This window comes from Capricornis sumatraensis, chromosome 4 (genome assembly GCF_032405125.1).
Source record: "Capricornis sumatraensis isolate serow.1 chromosome 4, serow.2, whole genome shotgun sequence".
Taxonomy (NCBI): domain Eukaryota; kingdom Metazoa; phylum Chordata; class Mammalia; order Artiodactyla; family Bovidae; genus Capricornis; species Capricornis sumatraensis.
The window spans coordinates 161144927-161168297 of record NC_091072.1 but is presented as its reverse complement, the minus strand read 5'-3'; the positions used below and the strand labels follow the sequence as shown (position 1 = coordinate 161168297).

General features: G+C 50.6%; 1 protein-coding gene across 1 annotated transcript in view; it reads right to left on the bottom strand.

The window, feature by feature from the left end:
* TBC1D22A (TBC1 domain family member 22A) overlaps positions 1-23371 on the bottom strand; it is a 263232-nt gene that overhangs the window by 136403 nt on the left and 103458 nt on the right. The window contains exon 8 of the mRNA XM_068971006.1: positions 9830-9944. Coding sequence (XP_068827107.1) covers positions 9830-9944 — 115 coding nt within the window. The remainder of the gene's footprint in view (positions 1-9829; positions 9945-23371) is intronic.

Sequence of the window (23371 nt, the reverse complement as noted above, 5' to 3'; positions counted from 1 at the left end):
GCGTCGGGGCACACAGACGTAGACTTGGTGACGGGGCTCGGGGCACCCCCAAGCCAGGGTGAGGTGGTCAGACATCCTCCTGGCAAACCTCATTGAGACTGAAAAACACCCACGGCCGAGCCGGTAACGCCTCCTGCCTCTTCTAAGACGGCATGTCAAGAAAATAACCCAAGATGCAGTCTAGAACTTCCTTTTGAGAAACAGTACGTGTACTGTCGAGGGCAGTGGAAAAGTGGGGACCACGCAAACCTGCATCCGGGAAAACTGCCCCAGTGTGGTGCCAGCTCACAGCGGACAGCGGGCCAGACATCCGGGTCCCCTCCAAATGCACGTGCTGGAACCCTCACCCAAGGAGGGTGCAGGCAGGAGGCAGGGCCTTGAGGAGGTCGTGAGGGCGGACCCTCGTGAATGGGACTAGCGTCCTCACACCGGAGACTCCGCAGAGCCCCCTCAGCCCCCACCCCGAAAGGACGTGGGCTACGGACCAGGCAGAGGCCCCAGAATGAGACTGTGCCACCCCGACCACAGACGCCCAGCCTGCCACCTGCCAGAACTCTGAGAGACAAACCCCGCTCCTCCTAAGTGCCCCCGCCTATGGACCGTAGTGTACCAGCCACGTGGACAAAGACAGGCCTCTGCCGTCTCCAGAGCAGCCTTCCTGAGGGACTTCGTGGTGGCTCAGGCAGTGAGGAGCCTGCCTGCAGTGCAGGAGACGCGGGTTCCATCCCTGGGTCGGGAAGATCCCGTGAAGAAGGAAATGGCCACCCACTCCAGTACCCCTGACCTGGAAGATTCCACGGACAGGGGAGCCTGCTGGGCTGCAGTCCATGATGTCGCAAAGAGTAGGACATGACTGAGCGACTGACACTTTCACTTTGCTGAGGTACAGCTCACACACCACGCCGTTCGGCCAGGGTAGGCGGTTTTCAGCACACGCCTGAGGGCGTGGACAATCACTGGAGCCTGATTTCAGGACTCGGGGTCCCTCCTAAAACACACCCCGCAGCCCGCAGGTGAACCCCCACACGACCCCAGCCCTGCTCCCAAGCCACAGGCCGGGGTCTGTCCTCACGCACCTTCTGTCCCTACCAGCCTGCCAACCCTGGACATGTCCCATGAGTGGAATCGCACGCTATGTGGCCTCACATTTCCAAGGGCCCTCCGTTTCACAGCGTGTCTCAGCCCGCCGCTCCCCTTCACTGCTGAGCAAGACTCCACTGTGCGGGCAGACCACCCTTTATTTACACCTGCACCAGCTGGTGGGCTCTTGGGCCAGGTTTTGGGCTTTGAGGGCTATAACGAACAATGCTCCTGGGAACACTTGCGGCAGGCTTTGGCCAGGTCACACAGTAACGCTAGGTTTAACCCTCTGTTGAAGTGCCAGGCTGTTGGCCAAAGTTGCTGGACCAGCTGGACAGGCCCCCAGCAACATACGACGTTTCTGATTCCTCCACATCCTTGCTGACATTTGTTCCTGTTCCTCTGATTTCTGACATCCTAGGGGGTGTGACTTTGCTGGTTTGCATTCCTTAAGGATTAATGATATCCAGTACCTTTTCATGCTTACTGGCCATTACTTTGCAGAAATGTCTATTCAAATCCTTTGCCCCTTTGTTAAAGTCAGATTGTCTTACTGATTTAAAACAGTTCTTTATAATCTCTCCCATTCTGCAGAGGTCTCTTCCCTTGAGAGTATCACCTACAGCACGAGGCTTTCATTTCTGTGTAGTCCAACTCACCTTTATATATATATATATTTTTTGTCATTTTTCTCTTAGTGTCCCATCTAAGAAACCATGGCATAATCCAAGGCCATGAAGACTTCCTGCTGGGCTTTATTGTGAGACTTCATTCAGGTCCAGGACTCATTTTATCTTTATGTATGGTGAGAGGCAGGGATGGAACTCTGCATGCCAATATCTAATTGTTCCGGGCTTCCCTGGTGACTCGTGGTGAAGAACTCGCCTGACAATGCGGGAGACGTGGGTTTGATCTCTGGGTTGGAAGATCCCCTGGAGGAGGGCATGGCCACCCACTCCAGTGTTCTTGCTTGCAGACTCCCATGGACAGAGGAGCCTGGAGGGCCACAGTCTATGGAGTCAGAAAGAGTCAGACACGACTGAGCAACTAAACAACAATCTCGTTGCCCCAGCACCAAATGCTGAAGAAGACCGTTTCTCCACTGAGTTGCCTTGGCATCACCGGCAAAGACCAATTGCCCATAAAAATGAAGATTTATTTCTAGACTCTCAATTCTTTTTACTGTTGGCCATGTCCATCCACAAGCCAGAATCACACTTTCTTGATTACTGTAGTTTGGTAGTCAATTTTGATATCAGGAAATGTGAATCCTCCAACTTCATTCTGTTTCAAGATTGTTTTGGCCATTCTGGGTCTCTTGAATTTAAATATGAATTTAAAGATAAACTTGTCAATTTCTGCTACAGTTCTAATAGGGAGTACACTGAATCTTTAGGTCAGTTTGGGGAGATCTGCCATCTTAATACCACTAAGTCTTCCAATCCACCACAAGAGATGTCTTTCCATTTATTTATTGTTGATCAGTCGCTAAGTCACATCTCACTCTTCGTGACCCCATGGACTGCAGCACGCCAGGCCTCCCTGTCCTTCACCATCTCCTGGGGTTTGCTCAAATTCATGTCCACTGAGTCAGAGATGCCATCCAAACATCTCATCCTCTGTCACCCTCTTCTCCTGCCCTCGATCTTTCCAAGCATTAGGGTCTTTTCCAATGAGTAGGCTCTTTGCATCGGTGGCCCAAGTATCAGAGCTTCAGCTTCAGCATCAGTCCTTCCAATGAATATTCAGGTTTGACTTTAGGATGGACTGGTTTGATCTCCTTGCTCCATTTATTTAAACCTTCTTTAATATCTTTCCACAATGTTTTGTAGTTCTTAGGATAAATATTGTACTTTTTTGCTAAATTTATATCATTTTATTCATCTCGACTATCATAAATGGAACTGTTTTCATATTTCATTTTTTGATGGTCCATTGCAAGTGTGCAGAAATAAAACTGGGTTTTCTATCTTGACCTTGCATCTGAACCTTGCTGGGCTTGTTTATTGGCTTTCATGATTTTTTAACGGATCCCTCTGGATTTGCTATATACAGACGATGGCATCTGCAAGGGGAGAGAGTTTCACCCCTTCATTCCCATTCTCAGGGCCTCTGCTTCCTCTGTTTTGCTAACTCTGGCAACCAGGACAGGGCTGAATACCAGTGGAGAGCACGGACATCCGTGTCTCGCTCCTGAGCCAAAGAGGAAAACATCTGGTCCTCCTCGTTAAGCATGAATGACCGTGGGGTCTTCATGCGCTCTTTGTCAGAGAGGTCGCCCTTCTGGCCTCAGTGTTTTGAGTGTTTTTTGTCATGACAGGCTGTTGGATTATGTCAAATGCTTTTTCTGTATCAACTGAGATGACTGTGTCGCTCTGTCCTTTATTCTGTTAGGATAGAGTACCACACTGACTGAGCTCCACACGGTGAACCAGCCTTGAGTTCCTGAGATAAACCCCGTTTCTCCTGACGCATAGCCCCTTCGCATCTCTGCCGTATCCAGCTTCCCAGTGCTTCACTGAGGCTTGTTACATGTCCTGCGAAGGCATACGGGCCAGTGGTTTTCTTTCTTTGTGGTCTTTGTCTCATTCTGGCATCAGGACAATAATGGCCTAGGCGAATGAACTGAAAATTATTTCCTCTCTTCTCTTTTTGTAACAGTATGTGAAGGAGTGGGTGCTGATTCTTTGTTGACTATTTGTCAGAATTCACCAATGAAGTCAGCTAATCCTGGGGGGTATTTTTTAAATTACTCATTTAATCGCTTACACACATTGCTCTTATATTTATATATCCATATAGATACTGATAAATTATAATAAACATTATATTATACTGAGAGACAGAAACTTATTTTAAGGAATAGCTTCACACAATTAAGGGGACTGGCAAGTATGAAATTTGTAGACCAGGTCAGCAAGCTAGAAACTCGGGCAGCGTCTATAAGAAGAATTTGTGGTTGTAAGTTGAATTGTAAGAAAAAGTTCTTCCTCTTCTTCTTCTTCAGGAAATTTCCATCTTTGCTCTTAAGGCCTTCAATTCATTACATGAGGTCCAGCCCCAACATTATGCAGGGTAATTTGCTTCATTCAAAGACTACTAACGTATATGTTAACCACATCAAAATATACCTTCACAGCAGTATCTAGACTGGTGCTTGACCAAATAAGTGGGCACCACAGCCTTGCCAAATCTATACGACATTAACCATCACAGTCAGTAGTGGAAATTCATGCCTTTCTAGGAGCATCTCCATTTCATCTGCATCCTAATTTAATTTAGAGAGTTGTTCACAGCACTTCCTTACTGCCATTTATTTTTGAAACCACTCTTAACTTTAGTGATCTGAGTCTTCTCCCCTTTTTTCCAGGTCAGTCTAGCCAAAGGTTGGCCAACGCTTTGTTGCTCTCTTTGAAGAACCAGCCTTGGTTTGGTTGAGTTTTCTCTGTGGCTTTTCTATCCCCTACTTCATGTGTTTCTGTTCTGGTCTTTATTTCCCACCTTCTGTTTGTTTTGCCTTTAATTTGCTCTTCTTCTCCTAGTTTCTGAAATTGAAAACTCACGTTGATGACTCCTCTTTTCATGTGAGGATCTCTGGGAGCACCACTTTAGGCTGCCTCCCATAAGTTTCAGTATGCTGTGACTTCTTTTTCATTCATCTCAGAGTAATTCCTAATTTTCCTTGTGACTCCCTCTCTGTGACTCATTGCTTCCTTACAACTGTATTCTAAAGTTTTCACACATTTGTCAAATCTTCTTCTGTAACTGACATCCAACTCCATGTCTGTATGACCAGAGAACACTGTGTTTGGTTTCTCTCCTTTCCAACGCACTGATGCTTGTTTTACGGCCTAGCATATGGTCTAGGTCTACGCTGGAGAACGCTGCACGTGCTCTTGGAAAGAACGGGATCCTGCCACGACGGGTGCCCTGTAGAGGGCTCTGAGGTCCGGTGGTTTCCGGGTGCTCAGTTTTCTCCCTCCTCCTTTGCTGATCTTCTGAAAGGAGTATGTCACTATGTTCTAAAAAGACATTGTTTAAAAAAGCTTAATGACTCTGGGAAGTGCTTAGATATGAAAGCAAAAAGCAGTGCTGAAGTGCGCATGCATAATATAACTGCTGCAAAGACCGGAAGGAAATTAGTGAAACGTCCCCGTGACAGCTTCCGAGACAAGGAGCTATACTGTTAATGAGTTTTCCGATTTTTTAATTTTTAGTATAAGTCCATTATTTCGATCATCGCCAAGATGTTTTTAAACAGAAAATCTGACTACATACAAGTTATGGGCTATGAAAGCATAGCGCACCTGACTGTCTGTCACTTCAGGGGGCTGCAAAACCAGCAGCCCCACCCTCTGGCTCGGAGCCACTGGCGTTTCCAGGGCCCTCTGCTCTCCACTCCCCCACACGGAACAGAACCGCCACAGGAAACTTCCTGAACTCAGATGCTCTCGTTTCTACCTTTAAAATGTTTCTGAGATGAGCTGTGAACCGCAAACGTGTGTTAGGCGTGAGTAACACTGAAGGAGGCATCCAGCAGCAGCCTTGGTTCATGTAACACACGGGAAAAACAAGGGGCAGTGAGGGAGAACATAAAACGAAGAGAGGTCAGACAACTGTTCCTAAGACTGTCATCTGTCAACGAGGAACAGCGACGGCTCGCCCTCACTGTCACTCAGAGCCCAGTTCACACCGACAGTGGACAAGGCGCAAGAAAGATGGCTGCACAGCTGTTCAGCTGACAGCAAACCCCACCCGCTCAGCGCTTCTCCTCTGTGTCCCAGCCAGGTTTGGGGATTTACTCCTCTTGCTGACCCCACACTAAATCCACTTCCAGTGTGCTCCAGTATCCAGGAAATGCATGCTAAAGCGTCTTCTCTGGGCAAAAGTAACCTGCTTGAAAACAACCTGTACTTTTGAGATACTGACTTATAAACAGTAACACAAAAAGAAAGAATCGATGCTTTCAAACTGTTGTGCTGGAGAAGACGCTTGAGAGTCCCTTGGACTGCAAGGACACAGGACCAGTTAATTCTAGAGGAAATCAACCCTGAATATTCACTGGAAGGACCGATGCTGAAGCTGAAGCTTCAATACTTTGGCCACCTGATGAGAAAAGCCAATTCATTGGAAAAGATCCTGATGCTGGGAAAGACTGAAGGCAGGAGGAGAAGTGGGCAGCAGTGGATGAGATGGTTAGACAAGCATCACTGACTCAAAGGACGTGGATTTGAGCACATGCCAGTGAAGGAGAGGGAAGCCTGGTGTGCTACAGTCCATGGAGGTCACAGAGTCGGACATGACTTAGTGACTGGACAACAACAATAAAAAAGTATCCATAATGTTCATAAGTAAACACATTGTTCATTTCAGTCACTCTTCATATTAGCTTTCAAGAGTGATTTATTTTACCAGAAAACGACATATCAAATCGATCAGAGCTTACACATGCTGGTAATGAGAATCACCTGTAAAATGCTCCTCCCACGTGCCGACCCACACCCAGGCACCCTGAGGAGCTGGTCCACAGTGAGTCCACACGAGTTGGTCAGGGCAGCTTCTAAATTTAAGCAGCACGCAGGGTAGAGGCATGGGGTTAGGGGAATGCTGCTTCGTCTTTTGCTCTGCCAAAACTACTTAGTTCAACTAAAATATACCTCTCTACTTAAACTGTGTGATTCAAGGCGACGGAATAATGGTTCTTAATCTTAAATAGGATTTAACACTGCTGAAAGGAATATGACAGCCCCTGTTTGAAAACTACTTAAAAACTGCACCATGCCTAGGGGGAAAGAACCTAAAAACTCCAACAACACTAGAAGGGTTTCATGAATTATGCTCCATTATCTCAACAGAGTATTACATGCAAGAGGTGGAAATGATCTTTACCAAGATCTCTTAATAATACAGGAACAAGCTAATGTTCTAAGGTTAAACGGGAAAAGGCGTGAAACAGAATTTTATATGGAACATGTTCTGAAGTACAGAAATACAAGACGTAGCGAAAAGACTCAGAGGAGCTCCCCACAAACAGCTGTCCCCCACCCAGCACTGCCGTGGGCCTGTGCCCTGTCCCCAGGCCAGCCTGGTGGGAACACAGAGGCACAGACACTTCCGATGGGTGACAGGGGATTAGCGTCTGGGCCCTGCAGAGGACAGAGCGAAACGCAGCTGGCTAAGGCCACAGAGGCCTCCTTCCCCGCAGCCAAACCCAGACTTCAGGACCCCTGGGCTCAGCGGAGCCTACAGAGGAAAGCACTGGACCCAGCCCTGCTGCCCAGCCCACAGCCCCGAGAAGCAGCCGGCCCTCCTGCACTGAGCCCGCCTCCACTGTCTTCTCCCAGCATGTGACGCCCTCCCGGAGTGACACTCCACTCGGGCTTCTCCCCACTGGCTTCAGCGGCCTTCTCCAGCCTCTGTGTCTGGACCACCCACACACCCACCCCCGCCACCAAGGTCCCCAGAGCTCTCCTGACTCCCGTCCTCAGCCACCCCTCGGGGGTGACAAGCACCTCCAGGGCCCAACCACGACCAGGGGCTCCACCCCAAGGTTTAGTTCAGTTCAGTTGCTCAGTCGTGTCTGACCCTTTGCGACCCCATGGACTGCAGCACGCCAGGCCTCCCTGTCCATCACCATCTTCCAGAGTTCACTCTGAATCACGTCCATCGAGTCCGTGATGCCATCCAGCCAGCTCGTCCTCTGTCGTCCCCTTCTTCTCCTGCCTTCAATCCTTCCAGCATCAGGGTCTTTTCTAGTGAGTCAGTTCTTCCCATCAGGTGGCCAAAGTTCTGGAGTTTCAGCTTCAGCATCAGTCCTTCCAATGGATATTCAGGACTGATTTCCTTTAGGACAGACTGGTTGGATCTCCTTGCAGTCCAGGGGACTCTCAAGAGTCTTCTCCAACACCACACTTCAAAAGCATCAATTCTTCGGCGCTCAGCTTCCTTCGCTGTCAAACTCTCACATCTGTACATGACTACTGGAAAAACCATAGCCTTGACTAGACGGACTTTTGCTGACAAAGTAATGTCTCTGCTTTTTAACATGCTGTCTAGGTTGGTCATAGCTTTTCTCCCAAGGAGCTGAGGATTTGTTTCACACGTGCTTGCAGAGGCAGTGGCTGGCGCTGCTGCACGTGTGAGTGTCCATGCGCCAAACTCCCGTGAGGACCCACTGTCCTTCGACAGCGGGACAGCAGGGTGAGGAGCTGGAAGAGACAGGGATTGCCAGCAGCCCCAGGGGGCCTGTGTGCGCCTGTGTGTGTGCGTGTGTGTGTGTGTGCGCACATGTGTGTGCGCACGACCGTGTGTGCTGGGGATTGCGGGAAGGCACGGAGGGTCTCTGAGTTTAACTGAAGGCGACACTTGAACACGAAGTGTTCTCTCCAGCTTTTCTCTCTTCCGGACGATTAGCATCGCGGTCATGTCCCTTCATCCCACCTTGCTGATGATTCAGACAAACGCACCAAGGATCGCTTGGGTCTTACAACCTACGCTGGTGCTAGACTCGTTAAGACAAACTTATTTACCACATTAATTAAATGGTCTATTTAACATGGAATATCAATTCTCTAATCACATCTCAGTGGAACTTCTTCTTTCAATTAACAGCTCTGAAGTCTACTGACAGAGGTCCTACTGTTCTAGGATCATTAAGAACACTTTCATTATCTGTCAAACGAGGGAGCGAGAAGCAGAGAGGCAGGCAGGCTCGGGAGCGGCCTCTCCCCGCTGAACAGATGATGGGGGAGCAGCCCGGGATCACTGGTTGCTTAGCAACGAAGAGGCTCCCATGAGACTCCAAGCGATGGGAGAGGGGTGGCCACAAAATGGACCACAAAATGGATGAGAAGCGGGCACCGTCAGGGGACCCTCTGGTCTCATGTCAGATTACAGCAACACGAGACTCTGCAGTGGACCTAAAACTGAGATGGCTAAACCACAACCTAAAAAAAACAACCACCACCACCACCAAGGCAGGAAGGTTCACGTGAGGACAAGGTGACACCAATTTACATAAAAACGCTACCACTCAAGAGTAAACCCGTCCTGTGGTGTTTCGTTTCTGTCCGCAGATGAATTAACAAGTAGATCTCACACACATATCATCAGAACTGTTATTAAACTTGAAACGTAAACCAGGCAAAGTTATGTAACAGTTGGCTATTTGCTGCAACGTAAACGGAAGGAAAAATATGCAGTGCTCAGCGACAGTATAACCCAGCCTAAACGCCCATTAAACCAATTATTTTGCATGTAATTAATATTCCCATAAAATTAAATGCTACCAGTATATCAAAAGCAAAACAGTGAGGAAATGCTGCAGAAATGCAATTAAAGAGGATTCAGTTTTTAGCTTGTAAGCAAAACATTCAACTAATAGTCTATCACCTTAACCTTATCCATTTAAATCCAAATCATTAAAGCTGGTGCTCTCTGGCCATTAACACAAAACCACACTCCTCGAATGTACTACATTTCTCATTTATTATTTAAAAGAAGGCATTAATAATAATAAACACATCTTAATGTCTTCAGTAGTTGAGCATGTGGATTTAAGGACTTTTTCAAAGCGGGCATCAGTGATAAAACTATTATTCTCCAACAGTATTAATGGCTGTCATTAATAACATTAAAATTAACAGCAATTTTCAGCACTGGTGTAATTATGCAGAGCAACACGGGAAGGCCACTGAAGTCCACGTTTAATGTCTGTGAGAAGAAAGCACCGTGCACGCTGTGATCCTACCTATGTACTCGCAGATGAAGACCACAAAGAAGGGCGTGACAAGGTCATTTATCCCCTGAACATATCCGCTGGCAGGATGACGTATGGCCCAGATGAACAGTATCCTCTCAAAAATCTGAAAGAAAAGTGAACAGCTGGTGAAGCAGAAAGCAAACACAGCAGAAACTTTTTAAACGTGTGCCCCTTTAGAATACATGTCACCAATACTTTTCAGTGTCTGATATAAAATACAACATTTTTGAATTCCAGTTATCTTGATTTTTTTAAATAGACTCACAAGCAGTATGGAAGAACGTCCCCGAGCCCTGGGCTCAGTCCCACCACACAAGCTGGCTCCTACAAGAGACACTCACTCTCTGCCCTCCCAGCCCCACGGGTAACCACTGCGTGCGGCTGCCCTGGACTCGGCCAGCAGGCGCAGCGGCACCTGGCCTGGCAGTGCAGGAAGAGGGGTGGAGAGACCAAGGGATGGACAGGTGGGCAGGTGGGCAGGGGGAGGTCGCTGGCTGGCTGGGCATGAATGGGCAGAGGGACACGTGGGAGGGAGGGGATGGTGGACACTCTAAGCTTCCCTCACGGGATGCTTTTTCACTGAAGTACAACTGACATGTGACAGCATGTTCGCTTCAGCTGTACGGCGTAATGACTGAATATCTGTACCTCCTATATTCCGAAATGATCAGCACAGGAAGTCTGGTTAACACCCATCACCACACACAACCGTAGGATTATTTTTCTTGTGACGAGGACTTTCAAGATTTATTTTCTCACGACTTTCAGAGGTGTGGTAAATACCACCCACTGTGGTCGCCAGGCTGTACACGACAGCCTTGCCATTTGTTTATTCTATTTTGATCCCCTTCACCCATTTCACGTCCCAACCTCCTCTGGCAAACACCGATTTATCATTTGTGTCTCTGAACTTGGTCAATTTTTTCATAGATTTTTTTTTTCAGGTTATTTCCCATTACAGTTTATTACAAGATGCTGAACACAGCTGACTGCTGAACAGTAAATCCCTGTTGCTCACCTATCTGACGTGCAGGAGTCTGCACCTCTCAACCGCATGCTCCTCACATATCACTGCCCTAACTCTCCCCTTCGGTCCCCGCGGGTCTGTGTCCTGTGTCCATGTTTCTGTTTTATGTATAGATTCATCTGCTCCACCCCTTAGATCCCACACACGATGACCCAACAGACGCTTCCTCAGACCGCTGGAGACACGTGGCCCTTGGATGCAGGCATCCCCATCAGCCTGGCTCCGGTCGCCGTCCGAGGACCCGCCACCCGCTCCTCTCTCCTCGCCACTCACACCTAGTCCATCCTGCCTCCCCTCCTCACGCCCCCCGCCGTTCTCCACCTGCATTCAGGAGGCATCTCACCAGGGCCCCACCACGTCGTCACACACGCACGCGCACGCGGCTTCACGGCCTCCCGTGGCTCCAGGGCCCCGCCCCCCACACTGCGCCCTGGCCGCCCTGGGTCTCACCCTCTGTCGCCAGCTCCCAAATCCCAGCTGCACTGAGCCCACCAAGCTGCCACCTCCTCCGTGCTGGTCCCCTGCCCTGCCGACCTGGCATCCAGCTCAAGCCGCACCCCTGGGTGGCTGGGTGGCCATCTGCCGCCTCCCCGCCTGCTGGGGAGGGCCGACCGCTTCCTGCTTGTGAGGCCCCGGCCGGCAGTGTCCCTGGGCCTTCCCATCCCAGGTCCCTCTGGACCAGCGACACCTGAGGGCGCCTCCTGGACGCTGGACCACCGTCCGCATCCTGCTTCTCCATTGAGCAGTGATGCTCCAGACCTGCGAGGCCCACCAGCTGGGACCTCAAGGCCCACCCTGCCCCTCCCCACCGCCAGAGTCTGTGGTGGGAGATGGACTGGGAGCGGGGACCAGCTCCAGGGGCATCTGGTGGACAGAGACCAGCGAGGAGGCGACAGGCTGTGGTGCCAAAGACGAGCCACTCCGACGGCAGGAGGAGAGAGGAGCCTTCCAGAGCGAACAGAGGCAGACGCAGCCACGAGGTGGCCTTGGGCAGCCATGCGTGGCTGAGAATCAGAGCCCACGGCCTTGGCAAGATGGCCTAGCCCCCAACACGGGGGACCTTCTGTCTCGCCCTGCACAGGTCTCCCTCCTTCCCAGCCACCAGTCGAGCAGGGGCGTGGACAGAATCTGCCGAGGAGCCCGGCAAAGCCCGCAGGTCTGCCCCCCAGCACTGGCGTGCCTCGCAGAGGAGACGGGTATGTGCATCCTCCTTGGAGCCCTGTCTCCAGGCCTGCCTGCCCTGACTCCACACAGGCCCCGGCCGCTGCCCGGAGCCCTCGCCAGCTTCCGTGCCATAAACAACATCCCCAGCGGCTCTGGTGCCTGACACCTGTCCAGGCAGCACCCCTACCTCCCCGGGTAATCAGAGCCGGGAGGCCACACCCACAGCCTCTCATCGTCTTGCATATTATTTCCCTATAACAACAGCTATTAATTTAGAGAATAAGAAAGACTCCCATGATTTATGCATCTCGGAGCGGGAAGAGGGAGACAAAAAGGAAAGGCGAACCACTTGTTTAAACATCCTTCAGCCTCTCTCTTGGCGGTAACTGTCCTGCACGCTGGGGACACCAGGGGTCCATGGCGGGATCCACCCCAACCAAGCCACCCGCAGTCCCAGGGCCCCCACCTGCCCTTGAGGGTGCGTGCCCTGATCCCCGCACTCCCTCCAGCCCCACTGTGGGGCCACCCACCGCCCAGAACATGAAGCAGCATCTGGCTGAGGGCAGCAGCTCTCAGCCGCTGGACGGATCCGATGATCCGATGGACGGATCAGCCTTGTCTGGACTCCCAAGGAAGCTGCACTGAGTGTAACGAAGCAGGAAAGGTCTCCACACAGACAGCATGCCTGGTGACGGTGGGGAGCGCAAATCCGGGAGGACAGAGGGGAGCCCCGAGTTCTGACTGCCTGCAGCTGAGGGCGGCTGAAGGGAGAGTGCCGGCTGGGGTAGGGCCTGCAGGATCCACAGAGCAGCGAGAGCCTAGCCCCACACTCCAAGGGGCACCTCACAGTCAGCTTGGCATCCCAGGTTCAGGGGACAGTGGCTCCTGAGGGCAGCTCTGGGGCCACAGGGGCCCCAGGGCGAAGGCCAGCCAGCCTGGGGTGTGGGGCCGGCTTCCCACGAGGTGCCTAAAGGCCAGAAAGGAGAGGTGTCCCGGAGCGGGAACCAGGTGGCCTCAGCACCTCGGTGTCCCCTGCACACTCCGGCATCCCCACAGACGGCCCTGCCCCTGGTCACCCTCCCTGAGTCCACCTGCAACGGGGACAAAGTCAGCACCCCACAGCCTGATTCTCCAGTGGCATCTGGGCCCCGGGCTCACACATGCGCCAACGGAGCCCAGCAAGGTCATCGCGTGCCCAGCAGGCTGCCACAGGCATTTCTGCAGGGGCCACAGCCCCCACGACTCTGTGTGTCAAAATCCAGGTATTTTACTAACAGCTGTCACAGGAACGGTGAAGTCAGTGCACCCGGTGCACAAGGCCGGCAGCTGACGCAGGGCGGTTTAGCAAAGAGCACACACGGAGGGGCTGTCATGGGACAGGAGCGCGTGCTTAAGCGGCTGCGCTGTGGTGTGAGCAGTGGTGCTGTCCGCCAGTGAAGGAAGCGTGCCCTCCGTGTGTGGAGGTGTTTAATGAGAACAGGGAACGATCTGAGATGGCCCTGCGATAATATTCGCTGGATGTTATTTGCTATTAAAGTTCTGTTGACATTCCTGAGGTCTATCTTTGTTAGAGAGGAGGAATTCATTAAATGCAGTTCAGACTTCAAACTCTTCCCCAAGTACCTTCTCTACAGACCCACTGACCCTCGTCAACAACAATGAAAACACTTGCTACTATTACTGTCAGTACCACTTGCCACTGAAAACCCCGTCACCAGTCTGCTTGCCCAGTCTCCAGAGCCTGAGCACCACGCCAGGCTTCCCCTAAAAGCCCAGTGTTCTTCCACAGAGGGCCCCAGGGAGCAGCTCGAGAGGCCGCCTTGCAGAAGCTCCTCTGGCCTCACTCTGCAAACATATCACCACCTTCATGTGCCTCCAAGGCAGGACCAGGGTGCCGGCAGTGCCAGGCACTTGGAGAGCTGAGATGGTCTGCATTCTAAACAATTTAATAGATTGAAATTGAAGATGTCGCTGTGCTCATGATTACTTGGGGGGAAAAAAATCTGATTTCAGAAATGAGAAAGCATCATAATTCAACCATATGCATCGGCAACATGACTTCCCAGCGTATCAAGCGCCGTGGAGATAATTTCTGTGAGAATAACAACAAAATATACGATTGTGTTGAGAAGACCTGTGGGATTTATATCTCCCGAAATCCAGGAGCCATGTGGGCTCAGAAAGAGGAGATATTTATAACACAAGTGCTCGCACCATGATTGAGGGGATGCCCCCCCCCAGACGAATTACAACATCTGATGAACGAGACAAAAATCAGAGTCCATAACAAATCTAAGACGCAGATTAATCGGCAGCCATCCACGGCACAACATATACACTGAGTGCGGCTTTACAGTCCAGTTAACAACCCCGCGCTCTGAAGCAGGCTGCCGCACCACGCTGGGCAGAGAGTTACTCCACCTTCACCCCTTGAGATGCGGGGATTCACATCCCACGTTTTGTGCTCAAGTCACTTGACTTGATGGGCCGGCAAAGCACACACATTTCGTCAGGCTCAGAACTGAAGTACAGAAAAGAAACAGCACCTTCAGACAGCACATCACAGGGTCACCATCATCAGACTGGAGGTTCGGCACGGCAGATGGCGCTCTGTATCAAAGCGCAGCTGAGGAGTCAGACGCGGTCAGAAAGCGTCTGTCCGTTTAGAGAGCAGCCAGCCTTCCCCTTCGGGCAGTCCGGCACGTGAGATGTTAACACTCTTAATCCCGCGAGGCAGTGAAAAATCCGTCCTGGCCAATTTGGATTTACTTCAGGAACGCATAGTCTCCTTCCTACTCGGAAGCTGCCTAATAAAATCCACTGTATCAACAGAATAAAGGAGCAAAGGCCTATTCTCATCTCAGACGACAAGTGGGAAAGGAGGAGATAAGACCTCAGCAGCCATTCAGGGCTTTGAAACCCTGAGTAAAGCAAGGCTCCATCCTTAACATAAGGCATCTACGAACCGAGAGCAAATATCCTAAGTCAATGACACAGACTTCTTCAAAACTAGAATGACACCAGGACATCCCTTCTTTCAACACTGATATTCAGTGCTGTAGTGGAAATCTTGGCCAGCGGAGGGGGAAAAAAAAAAAACAACAACAAGCATGGATATATAGAACAGAAAGAAAAAATGAAACTATCATTATTCATAAGCCATATGATTAACTTCTTTAAAAACTCAGATACACCTACACACAAAACATTAGAATTGATAAAAGATTACTGTTTGCCAGATATGAAATTAACTTACAAAGGTCAACTGCATATCCATATATTGTCATTAAGAAATTAGACAATGCTGCTGAAACGCAAAAAGATGCCACTTACTAAAGATACATCTATGAATAGATTTAGTAAGTCGTGTGATGTATTTAAGAGAGAAAGCACCAGAATGAACATAAGCCAGGGGCTCTTTAACCCTGGGCTGGATCAATAAATCACAGAAGACACAGGGAATATGACACAGCAGTGGAAATGAGCCACACAATGCGTGCAGCGGCTGGGGCTGAGCGCCGTAACTCTGTAATACAAAGAGTGCTGACAAGGGGCACGCTCAGCACAACTCCACTAAAATGAAGAGTGAAAACAGGTGAAACACACACACACACACACCCAGGCCACAAACCTAGAGAAGAGCAAGAGAACAATTTACCAAAAATCAAGGGAACAGTTCCTTGCTGGGGCACACGGACATGTCTGGGGAGGGACAGAGCAGGGACCTCGATGATGCCAGCCTGGCTGTCTCGTCAGCTTGACAGTGGACAGCGCAGTTCAGTCGCTCAGTCGTGTCCGACTCTTGGTGACCCCATTGACTGCAGCACGCCAGGCCTCCCTGTCCAGCACCAACTCCCGGAGCTTGCTCAAACTCATGTTCATTGCATTGGTGATGCCATCCAAACATCTCATCCTCTGTTGTCCCCTTCTCCTCCTGCCCTCAATCTTTCCCAGCATCAGGGTCTTTTCCAATGAGTCAACTCTTCGCATCAGGTGGCCAAAGTATTGGAGTTTCAGCTTCAGCATCAGTCCTTCTGATGAACATGCAGGACTGATCTCCTTCAGAATGGACTGGCTGGATCTCCTCGCAGTCCAAGGGACTCTCAAGAGTCTTCCTCAACACCACAGTTCAAAGAAATCAATTCTTCAGTGCTCAGGTTTCATGACAGTGAACGTGTGGAAGTAATTTTTAATTTTTTCTTTACATTGGACATATATGTTATGGAAACCTTTCTGCTCTGATTTACTTTACCATAAAGCCAAAAAGAGAACAAAGGGAAAGATCTATGGATTAGACCCGTGAAATATATACCAGAAGAGTTTAATGAACTGATTATATAATGCACACATATCTCTCAGGCTCTCACAAAGACGTTTCTCAGGTGGCTCAGTGGTAAAGAATCCACCTGCCAATACAGGAGACAATGGGTTCAGCTCCTGGGTCAGGAAGGTCCCCTGGAGAAAGAAATGGCAACCCGCTCCAGTATTCTTGCCTGGGGAATCCTATGGACGGAGGAGCCTGGTGGGCTACAGCCCTTGGACTCACAAAGAGTTGGGGTCACACCTGAGCGACTAAACGACAGGCTCTTACAAACGCATTCTCCCCCACCTTTACCCATTCCAAAGGGTAAAACAAAGATGAATCACGAGACAGGATGGGGAGAGCAGTGACTACGGAGACGCAGGCTCAGGAGCACTGAACGTCCGTCGCTCCCCGGCCTGAGACCCTACCAGCACCGCATCTCCCGTGGAAGGACCCTCCGGAAGGCCCACCCCAGGAGGAGCATGTGTCTAATGCACGCAGGCCACCAGCATCTGCCAGGTGTTTACCCTACTACATGCCAGCCCCACTGGAGGGGCCGGGGGGACACAGGAGAAGAAAGACCCAGGCCCTGGCCTCGACAGCCTGCAGCGTGAGAAGAGACAGTCAGGGCCTTGGCCGTGGCCAGAATCCCAGCAAGATGCTCAGACACGCTATCTGAGACCCCAGTGTCCATCAGGCACCCGAGGTACAAAGACCAGAGTGGAGGCTGCCCCCCTCGAGAGCTGCGTCCAAGGGGACAGAGACGCGAGCAGACCGTGGGGATCACGTGGGTGCCGTAGGATCAGCCAGGGCAGGAGGGGGTGCTGGCAAGCTCGAGGAAGTGGGGGACCGGTGAGCAGAGCAGGCCGGGAGGAGACCCCTGGGCACGGAGGCAGCGACCACGTGCAAACGCCCCAACCCTCTTCAGTCTGGGCCAGACCCTCACGACACAGCCAATGCCTGCTCCTCCGGAAGCAGGCTTCTCCCCAGCCGCCTCAGCCCTGGATGTCAGCCGGGCCCATGCCCCTCCACACAGACACTCCAGTCGGGAAGCCTGTCTGCAGAAAGCTCACAGTCAGCGGACAAGTCCAGGATGAACACATCTGTGCTCCACGGATACGTGCCTCCCAGAAAATGACCAGGCTTCAGGGCCACAGAGAGCTCATCACCCCACCGGAAGGACCGCCCATGGATAATGGGGTCTTAAAGGCCTGCACGTTCACCGTCCTGTGTCTGTTTAAATGTAACAAGACGTCACTTCTCCGTGGCTAACTGGAGAAAGCATCCTATTTCCCTAATTCGTGAAACTGCTCTAAGAACCAGAAAGCCAGCGGGCAGATAATATAGTAATTACTGAGGAGAAGGGGCTCATGAGTTAATGACCTTATCTCATGAGAAGGCCCAGCTCTGAGATCTGCGGAGGCTCCTTCCCTGAGCTCCCTGCACCAGCCATGAGCCAGAGGGCCTCGGGTAAGAGGTCGCATTTTCCAAGTAAGAGGCTGAGGTTACTTCCACAAATAGAAGATAAAAAGAGCAAGGGCCAAAAAGTTATGAACTTTACTTTCAAATAACAATGATGGATAAAAAGATTAATTACTCAATTCAGTTCAGTTCAGTCGCTCAGTCGTGTCTGACTCTTTGCGACCCCATGGACCACAGCATGCCAGGCCTCCCTGTCCATCACCAACTCCCGGAGTTTGTTCAAACTCATGTTCATCAAGTCAGTGATGCCATCCAACCAACTCATCCTCTGTTGTCTGCTGGGAGCCAGCGTGAAGAACTCCGCGCATGGCTAAGGTCATGAGGAAGGAGGCTCGGCATTACACAAAGGCAGGATCAAGCCTCAGGAGACCCCCTGTTCCCAAGCATCTACCCCCAAAACCAGAGTCTGTCTACTTTACTGTTTTATGCTCTCACCTACACCTCTGACTTAATGGGCGGACGTCCCCCACCACCTCTCTCGGAGAAGGAGTTAACTTGCAGCTCCAGTCAATAAAAATTCCTGGGCATGACAAGAGTGTTTCAACTTACAAACTCCTCTGAAGGTTCTCTAGCCTGCCTGACAGGCTCGTCCAGCCACATGTGATTGTTCCCAGCCTCCCAACCGTGAGAGGCACGAGATGCTTTAAACTTTCTAAATACAGATTCTTTTGAGAAGTTAGAAAATTATTAGTATAGTATAGTGGGTTGATTAGGAATTATATTGGTGAAGGGTTTTTCATTTGTTGGGCCAATAGTTGCTGCTAAGTCTCCATATTCCTTGTCCTTATATACATTAATGGATATAACTAGCATATAAGAGAAATAAGTATTAACCTTTAAGATTAATCACGTTAAACCTTAGGCTAAGTAAATTCCTTTCTCAATTATAACCCACTGCACCCTCACCCTATAGGAATATAACTTTATCTGGTACCTTCAGAGGGTGGCGCCTAGTTTAAGAAAAAATCACCCCTGGAAAAAATAAGTTTTCTGGTTGACTGACCGTTATCAGAAAGGGCCATAAAATGTCAGCAGGCCTCATGGCCAGAAGATGATGTAAAACCCCTAAGACCTTTATATACATTTATATGAAGCACCTGATTTTGATACAGGTCAGGTCTGCTGACCCCGCGTGACTCTGTATTCATCCCTAGGTATAACAAAAAGTATATAAGCAAACCTGAAAATAAAGAAAATGGATCAGTTTCTGGAAAGACTGATTCCCCCATGTCATTCTTTCCTTCCCCTCTGGCTGAATTCCCATCTGGAGCGTGGAGGCTTGCCATGTCTACTTATTTGCCCTGGCTTCTAAGACCCACGCGAGAGGGAGCCCAAGGCAGGGCACCCTCCGCTATTCAAGCGGACGCCAGTGGCCTACGTAGATGGTGCAAATTCCTTGTCTTGGAGTTTTATTGGTATTCCACGTAAACCAAGTTATTCAGCCTCTTTTCTCCACTAATTTTCCTACTACACTATTTTTTTCTAATCTCTCTTTATATTTCTAATTAAATAGTTTTTTCCTAGGACGCCGACTCCATCTCCCCTTCGAATTCCCTGGATCCACTGAGGCTGGACCCCGGCAGTTGTCCCCTTCTCCTCCCACCTTCAATCTTTCCCAGCATAAAGGTCTTTTCAAATGAGTCAGTTCTTCACATCAGGTGACCAAAGTATTGGAGCTTCAGCTTCAGTGATTAGCGACTCACTTCAACAAAATCTCCTAAGTCCCGTGAGGCTCCAGGCACTCGGGCGCCAGCCCTGCTCCCGAGGAGGTGACGTGCAGGCGGAGTGAGACCTCATCCACGAGGAGACAGTCAGACAATGAGCTCCGAGACGATCACAGTGCGAACCAAAGTAGGGCGGGGCGTCTCCGACAAGGCTCCATTCTCCGGAAGGCCCAGAGGAAGCAGACGCCTGAGGTCACGGGTGAGGAAGGGAGGACCCCGGACAGCGCCACGCAATGACTGCTCGTGCACAGCTGCCCTGCGCCGAGCAGACAGAGAAATGCACAGACAGAAGGCCTGATCAGATGGGTCGAGGCGGAAGGGCAGGGCACAGGCAGGGAGGCAGCCGAGCCCCGGGTCCCAGGTCCCTGGGGACGTCACCCGGTAGGTCACCCCAGGAGGTCCTACCCCTGCAAAGACCCTCCCTCCATCCACAGCCTCCACCTCCGTCTGTGATTCCTTCCAACAGGGACTTCCAGGGTCCACCCCAGGAGTCTGGCTCGGAAGGCCTAGGGGAGGCCAAGGAACAGGCAGGCTAAAGGTTTCAAAAGCAATTAAACAGTGAGCAAAAAAATGGAACAGACACTTCACCAAAGATCTGAGCATGACAAATCAGCAGATGAAAAGATGCTCAACATCCGTAGTCAACAGGGAAATGCAAATTGTGACCCCTAAGATGCTACTACACAGCTGTTTTTCAAAATGGTGAAAATTAAGCAGATCAGCAATAGTACGTGTGACAAGGATGTGGAGGAACTGGGCCTCTCACACATGGCGCACCGGCACAGCCACCTGGGGAAAGGGCTTGGCAGCATCTCATAAAGTGTACAAACACACGCTGACCGTGCCACCCCGCACCTCATGCCTGGACGTCTTCCTAGAGTTACACATGATGGTTTAGGGCAGATGTACGTCTTAACAGGCCCAGCCAGCACCGGCTTGGATCAGCCGTGGTGCGTCCAAGTCTAACCCCTGCAATGCCGCAAACCAGAACCTGACTCTCCCTGCTTCTCCCTGAGATCAGCAGTTCTAGACTTCTCCTGAAGCCCCTTGCTTCCGTCACCTGGTTCCCCCACATGCAGCTCCCCCCGGCCGGGCCCTGGGCAGGGCTGCGGTTCCAGGAGGGACATGTGGGAGCTGAGGGAGGGGCCGCGGGGCCCACGGCCGGGGCCCAGCGCCGGGGCCCAGGGCCAGGGCCCAAGGGCTTCCGCAGGGATCGAGGTCCCAGCTGGCTACACCCAACACCGGCCGACACCGGCCGGCAGGGACAATCCTGCCTCTGAAACTGGGAGCCCACAAGCTCAGCTCTACGCAGAGTCTCAAGTGGCAGGAAAAACATAACGGTAAAGATAAACTAAAGGTCGCGTGGCAGACTCTATTTTCATTTTAAAAAATACTTTAAAACGAGGTTATAATATGTGATCTCTCATTTTCCAGATACAATAAGCACAGTTATTGAAAAGGACAATCAAAGAGAAGTACCTCAAAATGACTACTTCTGTGGGAAACTAATTTTCTCCTTTTGTGTTTTGTAATCTAAAAGCACTTTGGCTTTAATAATCGTTTTGTTTTTTTTTTAACAAACTTACTGCACAGCAAGAGATATCAAAATTTAGAACTGCATTTATTAGAGCAATCAAGACGAAAAACAAATATTTAAAACAGTAAGAAAATTCAGTTTTAAAGAGATGCCATTTATAATAGCAACAGACAGTATGACAGTGAAGAGTAAACCGAATAACATATACACGGGACCTTTTATGGAGCAATTTCTGAAGCTTCATTGAAAGGCATTAAAGAATGGTCTAAGAAAACGGGGAATTAGCATGCTGGCGAAAACCAAGACTAAATTTCATAGACATGCCAGTTCTCCCGAATTGATCTATAGATTCTGTGCAATTCCGATCACAAATCAAACAGACGTTAGGAATGAACAAGAGCGGAATCTAAAAAAGACAACACACCAGTGAATGCAGCGAAAAGCAGCGGACTCATAGGCACAGAGAGCTAAGCAGAGGCGGCCAGAGGGGAGAGGGGAGGGCGGGCGGGCTGGACAGGCACAAACTCGGAGGCGTAAGACAAGCCGTCCGGATCTGTTGCACAACACAGGAGATACGGTCGATATTTTATAATAACTGTGAGTGGAGTGTAAGTTAAAGCCTGTGAGTCACTATCCTGTACAGCTGCAATGCGTAACACTGCACGTCGGCCACACTTCAATTTGAAAAGAGAAAACCCTGGCCATCTGATTCTGGGACCTCCATGGGCTCCCCACCTACGTGGAGGAGGAAAGCCTTAAGATGGCCTGATCGGTTTTGAAGGTGGGGGTGGGTGGGTGTTGTGTATACTCCCCACCAGGTACTGAGACTTCTGGTGAAGCTGGATGAACCAGGCGCGTGATCTGAAGGAAAGGTAAGCTGAACACTGCAGCAAAACAGAGGCCACGCGCGTCTGCGTCTGTGCGTGTAGCCTCAGTGTCTTCAGTCGTGACCGACTCTGCGACCCTATGGACCTGCCGGGCTCCTCTGTCCCTGGGATTCTCTGGGCAAGAATACTGCAGTGGGCTGCCATGCCCGCCTCCAGGGAATCTTCCCGACCCAGAGATCAAACCTGCATCTCCCGAGTCTCCTACCCTGGAGGCAGATTCTTTACCACTGAGCCACCAGGGAAACCAAAGCAGAGATCAGAGCTCCGCAAACGTGACAAAGACGGGAACAGAAGGGACCCTGCAAATGTGGGCAGAAAAGCTAGACCAGTCACCACGGGAGGAAGACACAGTGGACTCCCGCGCACAGGACACACAGCCACTGGATGCCAACGAGCTAAACAGGAGCGAACGGTAATACCTCAGAGCCTTGAGGTGAAAATAAGGGAGGAAGAACGGCCTCAGGGTGTCTCCTCAGGAAGCCAGCCCTAACTAAAGAGATGGGCACGCTCAAAGCCACGGCAACTGAGACTGCAGACCACGACACCCACCAAGAGGAAAGTGTCAGAAACAAGCCACACAGTGGGAGGAGGGATCTGCCCCTACTGAGTGGCAAAGAGTCAGAATCCCCAATATATAAAGAGCAACGCGCAACAAACAATTAGACCAACCACCCATAAGAAATCAGGCAAAGACAGAAGCAGGCATCTCCCAGAAGGGGACACAGAAGCACAGGAAGAGATGCTCACTCCATGGGTGATCAGAGACGAGAAAATGAACACTGCCACCAGAGGGACAGACCGTGAGAAGCCTGGCAGCACCCAGAGCCAGAGGGGTGTGAGCACCAGACGGCTGGTCCTCTGCCCGAGAGCGCTGAAGTGGGACCACCCTCTGGAGACCAGCCCAACATCATCTGGAGAGTTTACCAGGCTGACACCCAACCTTGCAACACCTTGTTGTTGTTAAGTTGCTAAGTCATGTCCGACTCTTCGTGACCCCATGAGCTGCAGCCTGCCAGGCTCCCCTGTCCTTTATCATGCCTTGGAGTTTGTTCAAACTCATGTCCGTTGAGTCATCACCTTACTTCTTCATAAACGATACTGAGAAATCCCTGCCAGTGGGCACCTGCAGAAGTGTAGGTGAAGGTTCCAGGCAACACTGGTCCAATAGCAAAACCTGGAACCCACCCAAATGTCCCCCAACAGGAAAAAGGCAAGAGAAAGTGTGGAATATCTGAGTAGCAACTGCACACACAGATTGGCTGAACCCTAGAAAATAACATAGGTGAAGTAAGTCAGGCTGCAGAGACCCGACCACTCAGACAGAGGAATGATCGGCTCCAGACCACGGCTCCCCGGGTGTCACGTGATGTGCGTTAAAGGCGTGAGGAGAGGGAGGGAGACACAGG